The 13,093-nt window shown below is 48.2% G+C and overlaps 1 protein-coding gene across 5 annotated transcripts in view; it reads right to left on the reverse strand.

Moving 5' to 3' along the window:
• The window catches only part of DOP1B (DOP1 leucine zipper like protein B), a 97,135-nt gene that overhangs the window by 9,597 nt on the left and 74,445 nt on the right, over window positions 1-13,093 (reverse strand). For 4 of the 5 annotated variants that reach the window (XR_003414757.2, XM_053220579.1, XM_053220580.1 and 1 more), the window contains exons 24-31: window positions 11,737-11,841; window positions 11,574-11,640; window positions 9,608-9,752; window positions 7,114-7,199; window positions 6,788-6,897; window positions 6,537-6,683; window positions 5,496-5,557; window positions 4,676-4,804 (exon numbers count right to left, since the gene is read on the reverse strand). Coding sequence is in view for 4 of the 5 variants with exons in the window: in XM_053220579.1 (XP_053076554.1) it covers window positions 4,676-4,804; window positions 5,496-5,557; window positions 6,537-6,683; window positions 6,788-6,897; window positions 7,114-7,199; window positions 9,608-9,752; window positions 11,574-11,640; window positions 11,737-11,841 (851 nt within the window). In the remaining variant the exon portion in view is untranslated. The remainder of the gene's footprint in view (window positions 1-4,675; window positions 4,805-5,495; window positions 5,558-6,536; window positions 6,684-6,787; window positions 6,898-7,113; window positions 7,200-9,607; window positions 9,753-11,573; window positions 11,641-11,736; window positions 11,842-13,093) is intronic. The other variant, XM_027041642.2, reaches the window with a different exon arrangement.

Below are 13,093 nucleotides of genomic sequence, written 5' to 3' on the forward strand. Positions count from 1 at the left end.
ACCTACATAAGGACAAAAACCACAGTACAAGTAGTATTTGGAACTATCCATGGTTTCAGGAGTCCACCGGGGGTCTTAGAATGTATCCCCTGTGGAAAAGGGAGACCACTGTACTGAAAAAGGAACAATAATTTGAAGGAGAGCAGATTTCCCTCAGAAACCACAGAGTCACAAGGAAGCGGCACATTTTCCAAGCGCGGAAAGAAAAGAACTTCACCCCAGAACTCCATTTCCAGTGAAAACATCCTTCTGGAATGAAGGTGGAAGGAAAAAACCCAACCCAGACCAAGGAGAAGGAAGACAGTCTCCGTGGAAGACGGAGAAAGCTTGCAGCCAGCAGATCTGCGCTCCAAGAATGTCTAACAGATGTTCTTCAGACAGAAAAGGAACGGTAACGGCAGGAAGCGTGGAACAGCAAGACAAAAAAGCGACAGAAAGGGTAAATCCATGAGTAAAAATGATGTTATCTTTTGAAATTACGCGGGACAGTGGAAGTGGCTTCGGAGGTGGACTATGCCATGTGAGACGCTACCACAGGGGAAGCTGGACGTACGGTACACAGGACACTCGCTACTGTTTGTGCGGCTGCTTCTGAGTCTTAACCCATTTCAAGACAGAAAGTATTACGGAAAAAGTGGTTTGCACGCACAGGGCCCGTTTCATGTTGGTGCTCCGAATAAAAGCTAAACTCGTGAGATTCTTCTTTAGCCACGATGATCTGTTGCAGAATCACTAACGTTCTTCAATTCTAATATTCCTTCCTCAGCTGAGTGATAAAACCTTAGAAATCTAAGGAGCTTCTGAGAGCAGAGAGCCCATGTTCCAGGTCGTGGGACCCTGTGCAGGCCGGCCACCTAATCTTGCCGCGCTCTGTCTCCCATCTGTGAAACCGACGCAGTCCCCTACTCCACCCCCCTCCCAGGGCACCTACTCAAGACCACAGCCTATCGCTGGGAACCAAAGGGCTCAGGTTTCAGGCCTGGTTTTGCCGGTCATGGCAACACAACTTTAGGCAGGTGCTACTCTCTCTGAGCAGCAGTATCCTGATGTAAAAATAGAGCTAATACATACAGGACAAGGAGGGAGACTTAAAAGGTGGGACATCCTCCAACGGATGGGCCAAAGTCACCCAGCCTGAAGGGTACAGAGTGTTGCCACTACATCCTTCTGATGCCCCTAGTCAGGGCCTTTGTCTGGGGTGGTCTCCTCTCACCTGAGACAAACAGCTTTTTGCCCCTTAAAAAAAAAAAAGAAAAAAATCCTTGGTTTGGGCTTATCCACAGCTTCTTTTGTGATCAATGTAACATTTATGTCCCTCTGCGCCAAGCTGTACAGAGCCACTCAGTTCTACACCCTGTGCACACCGACCTCCTCCAGGGCTCCTTGATGGTGCCATCAGTCAGGGGAAAGGGACTCCAGGGTGTATCCCAGGGGAGAAATGTTAGAAATTCCCTACTAATTTTAGATTAGGCCTGAACTGTTGACCATGGCATGCAAGTTAGAAGCTTCTGGATGTATCTCTTCTCCTGACTTGGGCATCATTGCTCCTTGGGGGCCAGTCAAGTGTCCCAAGACTATCAGAGAATGCTCTGAATTCTATCACCCCTGCCTCACAGAGGCTGCGTCTATCAACAGTCTTGGGGACAATGACAATAAAGTGGAAAATGCTTTGTAAACTGTCAGTTAACAAAATATGAAATGGGGTAAAAATGCCCATGTTTAAAAACATGGATCATTATTTAAAATGCAGCATTTGAGCTATGCAAAATGGAGGGTATATGGGGAAATTCTTGCTTCTCTAAGGGCCCCCAAACCACCTCCAGATTAAAGTCAGCACACATGCACAAACACACATGCTTTTCTATAATATGTACAGTATTATATTGCTGGATGCTTCAATCCTGCCATGGTCAAACCACACCACTGTTTGAAAAAGGCTGTCGTCTATACTTTTCCTGTCCTACACATGTGATACTGTCTTTCTAGCTCTCTGGGCCTCACCCTAAATTTTAAAGGCGTGTGTGATGGGAGACGGGAGAGAACGAGCAGGTGTTTGCTCTCAGACTGGAAAGGCACGGGAAGGACTGCAAGGTGCTCTGGCCAACACGTTCTCCCTTCCAGTTTCCCCCTCTTGCCGCCACTGAAAGTGGACTTTCAGACGCTGCTGAGCAGCCGGGTGCGTAAAGCACCTGCTCGCACGCGGCACAGGCACGAGGGGGCGGTGCTCCCTGTGGTCCTCTCTCCCTCCAGATCTTGTGGGGGTGCAACAGAGCTCGGCTTGGACTCTGCATTCAGCCAAAGTCTTTGGAGGTCTGCCGTTACCCTTACTGGCACTCCTGGGCGCCACCTGACCAAGTCAGCCTCCCGTCAGCACTTCCAGAAAGGATCTGTCAGTATCGGAACATTCGCTTTCACGTATTTCGAGTGTTCAGGGCGTTAGGACGTGAAAAATCTAATGTGCCTCACGTGTTGAAGTTATGTCAGTTTCGCTGTAAAGATATTTTATTATTGCAAATATATAGTTATAATTAGTAACTGTAAAAGCTATTAGTGTTCTGAATTAAGGCAATTAGGGGCTTTCAAATAGTCAAGTTGGGATGCAGGCCGACACTTACCACTAATGTTAAGAGTGAGTAATCAGGATAACTTTGGGAAGAGGACTGCTTTGTGAGCTGACAGGTATTTATAAACATTTTTTTAAACGTTTATTTTATTTATTTTTGAGAGAGAGAGCGTGTGAGCAGGGGAGGGACAGAGAGAGAATTCCAAGTGGGCTCCTCACTGTCAGCACAGAGCCCGATACGGGGCCCGATCTCAGGAACTGTGAGATCACGACCTGAGCCGAAATCAAGAGTCGGACGCTTAACCGGCTGAGCCACCCAGGCGCCCCTATAAAATATTTTTTTTAAAGGATAGAGTACGAGATTTATGTCATAATTCCACCTGAAAACAACCCGAACGTCCTTCAAGTCACAGACTGGAATACCGTTCAGCAATAAAAAGGAGTATGCTGTTGATAAATGCAATGGAACAGATGACTCTCAAACAGATGACACAAGTCAAAAAAGCCAGACTCGAAGGCTGTACCCTAGCTAATTACATTTTGGGCACTGTGGAAAAGACGAACCCGTATGAACAGAAGGCAGAGTAGCACTTGCCAGGGGCTGGGGAAGGGGAGGGGAATGATTCCAAGGAGCAAAGGGAACTCTCCGGGGTGATGAAAATGTTCTGTGCGTTGACTGTGGTGGTGGTTACGTGACTATACGTGTTAATCCAATTCATAGAGCTGTACACCCAAAAGGGTGACTTTTACTTTATGTAAACTATAGCCTAGTAAACCCGACCCTCAAAAGAGGATTCACAACATAATTCTGATATTTGTAAAATTATGTTACACTAGTCTTTGTAGTATTAATTAAAAAATCTGTCAAGAATTGTATTAATTTTATTTGATTCCAATCAGGCTGTGAGTGTTAAGGAGAACATATTTTTTTTTGAGAATTCTTTCATATCGTGGAGAAGGGTGAACTTAGAATGCCCACTTCACCATCTCCACATTTTATGAGGAGAAAAACCCTTCAAAATCATGTATAATAGCTGCAATAATTCATGGGAACGCAAGCTGGTGCAGCCACTTTGGAAAACAGTATGGACGTTCCTCAAAAAGCTAAAAATAGAACTACCCTATGACCCAGCAATTGCACCACTAGGCATTTATCCAAGTGATACAGGTGTGCTGTTCCGAAGGGACACATGCACCCCCATGTTTATAGCAGCACTATCAACAATAGCCAAAGTATGGGAAGAGCCCAAATGTCCATTGATGGATGAACGGATAAAGAAGATGTGGTATATATATACAGTGGAGTATTACTCAGCAATCAAAAAGAATGAAATCTGGCCATTTGCAACTAAGTGGATGGAACCGGAGGGTATTATGCTAAGCGAAACTAGTCAGTCAGAGAAAGACAAATATCATATGACTTCACTCATATGAGGACTTTAAGAGACAAAACAGATGAACATAAGGGAAGGGAAACAAAAATAATATAAAAACAGGGAGGGGGACAAAACAGAAGAGACTCATAAATAGGAAGAATAAACTGAGGGTTACTGGAGGGGTTGTGGGAGGGGGGATGGGCTAAATGGGGAAGGGACACTAAGGAATCTACTCCTGAAATCATTATTGCACTATATGCTAATTTGGACATAAATTTAAAAAAATAAAAAATAAAGCAAAAGAAATAGCTGCAATAATTCATTTTTGAAGCAAAGAACAGAGTGAGTACGAAGTACTGTTAAGGAAAGGTCAGGCACTTCCCCAAAATCCTGCTCCTTCACTAGCCTCGGTTGGTGCTGTGACCTCACAATATCTTGACTACAGGAGGGATCCGGCAGGGACAGTGCCGAGAAAGTACGGTCAGACTTTTAGAGACTACCTAGTGGAATCTAATAGCATTATAATAATTGAGTTTTAAAATAAAGCTTCAGATTCACCAATACATTTCTGGATTGTTCTTCTACGATAACCCCTGCCAAGTGCCTATTTCAACACTCAACCATCCTGCCAGAATGTGCCCTGGGCCGCTCTGGTAGCCGGGCCGAGTCAGCCAGCCGGGGGGTCTGCCATCCGGCAGAGGGGTGTGCTCAGGGCGAGGGAGGGTGGCCTTCTTACCTTGTATCAGAGGAAGGTACAGGTGGTATTGATCAAGTTCTCCACTGAAGACAGCAAAAGCCTGACGCTTGAGCAGCATCGCTTTCTGCTCGAAACTTGAGAACAGTTTTAAAGAACTGCTCTGCATGTCTATGATAAATACAGTCAGGAAGTTCCGTTTAGTGAGAAAACCGTAGTCAGGACGCGGACACAGTAAGCATCTGAGCACTGTGATCAAGGGCGTCAGTGCCGACTCACTGTCTTCCTCCCCAGCTCTGTGCTCGGAATCGTTCTCGGGGCATCAACAGCCCCTTAGGTGATCCATCTGACACCTTGGCCTCTGAGCCCCCTGACCCTCTTCTCTCTTCCGTTTAGTGAGAAAACCAAAGTGACAGGAAATTCACACTAGTGCAATTTCTATCCTTCCTGGTGAAAAAGTCGTGATCTTGACTAAGTAATTATGATCTTGTGGTTACTACTCACATATTTATTTGTAAACAGAAACATTTCTTTAATGATCATTAATGACAGGGAATTGGAAGAGAGGATGAAGGACGGACAAGTACTCCTAATAAATTACGGTGAGTGAACCGATCCTTACTCTCTAAAGTATCCCTCCACTGAAAAGCTGCCAAAAAGGTTGTCAGGGCCTTCTGGTCAACAGACTGGAACTGGGAAGGCTCATTCATTAGTCCTGACATGTTATGCACATTACATTATGGTCTGCAGCTTAGATGGCACCAGAAAAGATCCTAGTGGGGTTCTGAAATACGTGATAAAAGCTGATTATGATGTATTGGTTCTTTAAAAGTGACTTATGTGCACGTAACATACAACTTACTCATTAGATCTTTAAACATGGTTTTCTCGTGAGTCAGGAGATGGTCAATAATGGACTTCCAACTGGATATTGAAAAAAGCAAAATTAAATATGTCAAGGATGACAGTCTGATTAAAGGCATTAAGAACACACCCCCTTTTAGATGTATTAAAGACTTTTCTGAAAAGTTACTGAAATGAATAGTTTTTATACAAGGGAAAGGTGAGCAAAAGGTCTTCATTTACACACTAAACACAGGCAACGAATAACACGGGAAAGAATGAATAATTCCCAGCTTATGGTAAACAAAGAATGGTTTTTTTCAAGAGTTGCCCTTGACTATGTTCACACGCTTGTGCTGATGGACACAAGTGGGGAGTAGTGGCAATAAACACCACCAGTTTTCAAATGGGGTCCCCAGGAGGGTTAACAGGAGCTCGAGATGGAAGCCACAGGACTCTGGGGAGAGGCAGGGCAAACTGTCAAGCTTTATGGACTGCTGACCAGTGTCCGCCCTCTATCCCTGTGGTTAATGAGGACATGTTGGGCCACACCAGGGGGAGAGGCACTGAGTGGTTTTGTTGACCTTCCAGCAAAAGGCACTGGGAGTTCACCTTGTGTGTGTACCTCAATGGATCTCTGCCAGCAAAGTGTCTGGCCGGCTGCACGGTCTGAGAACCTGTGTAAGCTGAGACATGGGATAAGGACACCATGGCGTCACTAGTGGGCTCTGTCATCTTAGTGCTAGTGGAATATTGCGTGACTCCCAGATGGAGCAGTACCAGACCAGGGGCCACGGGAACCCTGTTTTGTGTCCTCTGGGGATAATACGCTCCCTTAATTCAGATTCTCCTGAGAAAAAAATGCACCTCTGTATTTTTAAAACACCTGATCTTTCTTCCATGAACACAGTTAGCCTGGAAGCTTGTGACAATGACGTCCCGGGGATCTGGGCTGATGCTGACCGCTCCCATTTCAAGTATGAGAATTAATTATGTAAACCGAAACCCTTTTTCCACTCAAGCATTTGCAGCACCCTTTTGTCAGGGCAGCGTTTCTTACTGTGCACAGCAAGTGTCCATCTGAAAGAAAGCAGGGTCCAAGAATAACTCCAGGACTTCTTTTTTCCAGGCTCGCTTGGTATAGGCGTAGCCACTCAGGGAGCTCAGCAGCTGAGCGCCGGCTCGGAAGCTGGGGGTGTTGTAGGCACTGAACAGGGACAGGGAGGGAAGAGGGTCGAGGTCAAAGACTGTGCAAAGAAAGCCACTTGATGCATTTCCCATAAGCTAGTGTGCTACCTACGGGCAGGATACCTGTGATTGCGCAGGTACGGAAACACATAATAGAGCAAGCGGGAGATGAGCGGCACCGCCTTCTCCTTCTCGTCACTTCGATAAACCATGTCCAGGAGAGAGGCCAGGACCTACCGGAGCAGGACCACAAGAAGACAGAAACCTGCTGAAGCCAGCGACAGTGAGAGTCGGTCCTCAGGGTGGATGTCACCTCCCAAGAAAAGTCTGGGGTGCAGCTTGGGGCCAAGAGCGACTCCTGAGCTCCCCTGCGAGGGGCGGCCTGCCTGCACAGAGTGTGGAGCCGGCCATCGGGCCCGCGAGGGAGGACCAGTAGGGGGCGCACTTACATCTGCCAGGAGAGACAGGGCCTGCACGCTATATACCGACGGGGCGGACGCGGACACCATTGCTGCAGCCGTGGCGGTGGCATCTGGTGACAGAAAGAGGCAGCTGTGTTTCAGTCACGAAGGCTGGGCCACCATTCACGCCTCGAAAGCATCGCATGTACGTGTGATGAGTCCCTCCTCTCACGCGGAGTATGCAATGTCCTCCGTTAGCGTGCTCGACTCCACAGTAAGCATCTGAGCACTGTGATCAAGGGCGTCAGTGCCGACTCACTGTCTTCCTCCCCAGCTCTGTGCTCGGAATCGTTCTCGGGGCATCAACAGCCCCTTAGGTGATCCATCTGACACCTCGGCCTCTGAGCCCCCTGACCCTCTTCTCTCTTCCGACAATCTTTTACTCTGCACCAGCTCTGTCGTCTGTCACCATCACACCCTTGATGTCATCAATTTCTCAACTCTCCACTTCCAGCCTCCTTCTCTGACTATATTTTATCTTTCCCGGATCCTCGCACAGGCCACCAAATCCTTCATCAACTCCTCCAGGTCTGCCCTTCTCTGCCTCCCCACCTGCACCCACGGTCTGCCTTCTACCTGGGAAGCATCCCGACTTTTGCTGTTCTCTCCCTCTGAGGCACTCACCTGGAAAAATGCAAACCTGGAGAAACCCAAAGTTCGGCCTATGCAGTTCTGTGTAGGTAAGTGCTCTGGAGAAAACCAAACCACGAGACAGACCTCACTTTCCCCCATGACCATGAACCTCAAAAAGAACCTGATGGCTACCAGATAGTCCCACCCATGGACCTTGGTGGTACGCTGGCTTCCCTTCTCTCCAACATAATTCAGATCCTCCTTCGATAACCATCAATACTCTCCCCTTGTCAGCTGGTAACCTCATTCATATTTCATGGAGAAAATTAATGGAAACAAACAGGACTCTGTCAGTTTGGCCACAATGAGTTATTAATCTACAACATATATATCTATGTTCTCTGCCTGGTCTCCTGTGTTGATAAACATGCCCCTAGCTCCTATGGGAAGACCATAATTCCATTTATGACACCAACCCTGGCCCCATGGCCATCAAGGGTTTTGCTTTCTAACTATCCTTTCTCTCTGCGGTATTTTTAGTTTGTTTATTTTGAGAGAGACTGAGAGAGAGAGACTGAGAGAGAGAGAGAGAGAGAGAGAGAGAGAGAATCCCAAGCAGGTTCCATATTGTCAGTGCAGAGCCTGACACAGGGCTTGAACCCACAAATAGTGAGATCATGACCTGAGCCGAAACCAAGAGTCAGATGCTTAACCAACTGAGCCACCCAGGCACACCTCTGCCGCACTGTTCGGTCACCACACAAATATGCGTTGGCATACTCCAATTTATTTATTTTTTATTTTTTTAAATGTTTATTTATTTTGAGATTGGAAGAGAGAGAGAAAGCAAGCCGAGGGACAGACAGAGAGAGAGAGAGATGGAGGGAGAGCATCCCAAGCAGGACCCGTGCTGTCAGCACAGAGCCTGACATGGGGCTCGAACTCACAAACTGTGAGATCATGACCTGAGCCGAAATCAAGAGTCGGAAACTCAACTGACTGAGCCACCCAGGCACCCCTGGCATACTCCAATTTAAAAACAAATCAAATAAGAGATATTCTTTGGCCTTTGGTTCTACTTGGTTACTGTCCTATTGACAAGTGAGCTTCAGGGAGTTCTCTGCATTCATGCCATCACTGCTGTCTCCTCCCCCTCCTTTTCTCCCCAGCCTCTTCTCTACCTACTCTGGTGTTCCCAGCCCAAAGGCTTCCATGTTGTTGAGCCCAGTAGGTCTCTGTCCGACTTGCCTCCATTTCTTGGCAGTCTTCCACTGTGGTATTCCTCCCTTCCTCTGGAAGCACTCTTATGTTTCTGTGACCCTACGCTCTCTTGGTTTTTGTCCAACCCCAGTGACCACCTAAGTGTCTTTTCTGGCTCTTTCTCTGACATCTCAAATTTAATACTTGCAAAACCAAGCTCTATTTCCTGTTCCAGAATGCTATTTCAGTCTTTTCCACCTCAATAAATTGCGTAAGCCAAAAACCAAAGTCATCCTTGATTGCCTTTTTTGTTAACCACCACATCCAGCCCATGAGCGAGTTCTGTGGACTCTGCATCTAAATCAGTCCACCTTTTTGTATCGCCCTTGCCTCTAAGCCAACACTGTCTCTTGCCCACACCACTGTGAAATCCTTTTAGTTTTTAATTTTAATTAATTAATTTGAGAGAGAGAGAGAGAGAGAGAGGGAGAGAGCATGAGTGGGGGAGAGGGGAAGAAGGAGAGAGAGAGAGAGAGAGAGAGAGAGAGAGAGAATCTGAAGCAGGCTCTACACAGCACAGAGCCTGATGCAGGGCTCGATCCCACAACCCTGCGATCATGACCTGAGGCAAAATCAAGAGTTGGACGCTCAGCGGACTGAGCCACCCAGGCACCCCAGCAGGTATCATTTTCTGACCCCGTGTACCTACCACACAAATCTTCCTCAGCATCAGATTCTTCTAGAGAGATCTGAGGCTGGGCCTTCACTTCCAGGTTTCTACTTAGCCAGCTGGTTTGTTCCAAGGAAGAGCCAGCAATGTTCCCTACAGCTTCTAGGATTTTTTGAGTGACTTCCTGAAAAGAAGAAAGGAAGTTAGCTCAGGAAAAGATGCTGAAATGCCTAAAACCGCACCATTCGGTAGAAACGTAACATAGGTCACAACTATGAACCACACAGGTAATGTGAAGTTTTCCAGGAACCATATTAGAGGGTCAGAGGAAACAAGTTCACAATTTCTAACCTCATATACCCAAAACATGATCGACACGTAATCAATATAGAAATTATTAATGAGATTTCACACTCTTTTTTTGCATTAGACCTTTGAAATCTGATGTGCACATTCAATTCAGACCAACCACATTTCAAGTGCTCACCAGCCACAGGGGGCTAACGGCTACCATACCGGCCATCATGGGCACGCCACAGAGAAACAGGAAGTTATAGCTGCACACTGCCATCTAGCAGATTTGTTTCCGGTGTCTTTGGGACCATGGGTCCTTGCTAGAATGGCATCCTTCGATAATATAACAAGAAACAAAATTAACTGAATTAAGTTGACTCGATGAGGGTGAAGTGAGGAACGATTCATATCAGGAGTATAATCAGTAAAGAATCTGGCCAAGTAGCTGGGATGGAGGCAGAAATGCTGAGCCCCTTTCTCAAGCCAGCACCATCAAGTCTCACCAGCAAAGACTGGCTGCACATCCTTGCCGTCTGAGAACGGAACAATCCTGACTTAGACCGTAAGCCCAACTGGTAGGCTGGGGTGGTCAGGCACAGAGCGAGAACACTGCCAGTGGGAAGAGGGGCGCACGTGAGGGAGCTACCTCGGCGAACCCGGGCAGAGGTGTGGTGTGGCCGACGGTGGCAAGAAAGAGCAAGAAAAGAGACTGAGGGCTCGGAGGGTTATCCCACTTCCCACGCAGCGAGTGGGCAGGGAAAAGGTGTAGGTGTGCCTCGAAGCAGGGGTGAGGAGTTGGGGTGACAGGGAGGCTGGGCATCATGAGATGGGAGCAACCAAAGGGAGCAGGGATGAGGCACACCAGCTGCCGTAACCCCCAAGGCCAATGCTACCGCCAGAACAGACAGAAGGCAGGGGCGTGCTGTAGGTAATAGGCCACGAGGCAGGTGACCTTGAGAGGCTAGTCTGGGAAGTGCTGTCCAAGTACTGGTCGTGCAGCGTCAGCTTTCTTCCCCACAAGTGGAGGCCACGTGGGTCCCTGGGTTGTCTAACTAAGCCTGGCTGTGCTTTAAACCGTGCTCCAGTGGATCAGCACTGGAACCGGAGAGACCTTTCACAAAAGCCAGGGATAATGGTCAGCAGTAACATCCCCAGGGCTGTAAAACTGATACACATCCCGGTTTAACTCGAAGCCGTGGCTCCAAAAGCCCCTCAACCAGCGATTCTAATGGTTGCAAAATCGTGATTTCCTGACCCCGCCAATCTATTTGTAGTTGGCATTTTACTCTAAGGCTTCCCTTCTCCTGGGGTGAGTTTCACCTTTACTTTTCAGATTTTTGGAAACTTCCTGTGAGCAAATACTGCTTCAGCAAGGAGGGGCCAGAATGGTTTCAAGGACAGAAATCCACGTGTACGGAGTTGCTGTCCTAATGCTGTGCAGGAGGCGTCTCCACCTCTATCTGTGTGCGGTGGGGGAGAGGGGGCATCGTGTCAATCCCTAGCGGACTGCTCAGGCCGGACGCAAGAACTTCAGCAGGAGACCCCGGCCCGGGTCCCTCGAGCCCCCGAAAGACAGTAACGAAGGAAGTGAGATGTGACGACAAAGATCTAAGAGCCGATTCTGCCCAGTGCTGATTATCCACGAGCACGTCCTCTAAAGGCGGCCACTACTCCTGGAACGGTGGCATCGCTACCCTTTTCACACACGGACCTGCAGGTCTCTTTGGTCCTTCTTGCTTTCCAGGTTGGGAGTTCTCGTCACAAAGTCGTTCAGCATGCTGTTGAGAGACAAGCAGCTTCAGACTAAGAATGTTGCAGGAACAAGATGTATTCCGGCAGGAAAACACGGTGACGTGACTGTTGGGGCACGGTACCTGAGAAGCAGAAAGTATCCAGGCGGAGCTAGATTCAACTGCACGGATTCCTTTAGCACGCCCAACAACGAAGGAAAGTTCTCTTGCAAGGCCGTGACTGGCAGCCTATGTTTAAAAAACCAGGAAAAAATAACCCGACGGTGAACAAGTCAAAACATACATTATAAGCACATTTTAGGTCCAGGCAGTTGGAAAGCAGAGGACATATGGCCTATCTGACTGACCTCTTTGTTCTTGTTCAAATTAAAATTCGCACGAGCTACATTTTTGTATTCTGGCAAGAACCTGGGGAGTCTGGAGACCAGAAATCCTGCTGCTGACAAGTCAGATGCTCCCAGTTTCCTGTGTATCAAACAAAGGCCTTGAACCAGAGGACTATCTGACCCCTCGGGCCAGTCTAGCTCTAATATCTGGCCTTTCCAGTGTCGCTGGTAACGGGCGCAGCCATCAGCCCACAAGGTCACCCGCCAGGAGCTGATCTTCAGTAGTTTTCATGGTGAGGCCACATAGCGCGACAGGCCGCAGCCCAAGGGCCCCGGGTTCAAGTCCTGAGCCACCTCAGCAGTGCCTCCCCTGCAAGAGGAGGAGGATGGAAATCTGCAGCTGCTGACGGCTCATGGGTCACTGAGACCACCGTAATGCTGAGACCCGCCAGCATTACAAAGCACAGCAGTGACCACCAGGACGGACGTGACCAGCTCCTCTTTAACCCCTGGAAGAAGGAACTGGAAAATCGCTTGTGGGCGAAGTATCGACAGCGGGTTCGAACTTAACCCCAGACCCAGGGACTCCTGGGACTATGATGCTCGGATCTACCCGCCTGTTGCCGTGGGGGTGGCAAGCTGCAAGAAGCTTGGCCCGAGAGCCTTGTTAACCAAGGAAATGGGACCTGGTTGTCAGACTGCCTGACTGTGCAATTCCCGCCACACGAGAAGGGGACTATGTCCCCCACTTCGCCTTCGTGACCGTGACAGAGGCGGCCCCGCACGGTGGATCCGGTATGGCTTCCCTTCCACCTGGGGAACCTGCTTCAACGTCCCTTGTAGCAGAGGCTGAAAACAGACACGAAGCTCACAGGCAGAAACCACAGGAAAGCACGGAGGACTCAAAACAATCACTTCTCCTTTTTCTAAGTCTTTAACACTTTGACGCCGAACGTGAAGTGTTCAAGGGACAGCACACGGATTTTACAAAGTCCGATTGGATCTCTGGAGGAGAAGGAAGAGCCTCAGGGCATTCATTCTCACAGCTTGGGAAGAAACCAGGCAGGACACCTTCAAGATGCTTTCTGAACTAAGGCTCTCCAGTTGGCAAGAAATGCAATTGGGAGTTACGTTTATAATCGGCGCAACTGCAT

This window comes from Acinonyx jubatus, chromosome C2 (assembly GCF_027475565.1).
Source record: "Acinonyx jubatus isolate Ajub_Pintada_27869175 chromosome C2, VMU_Ajub_asm_v1.0, whole genome shotgun sequence".
NCBI lineage: Eukaryota > Metazoa > Chordata > Mammalia > Carnivora > Felidae > Acinonyx > Acinonyx jubatus.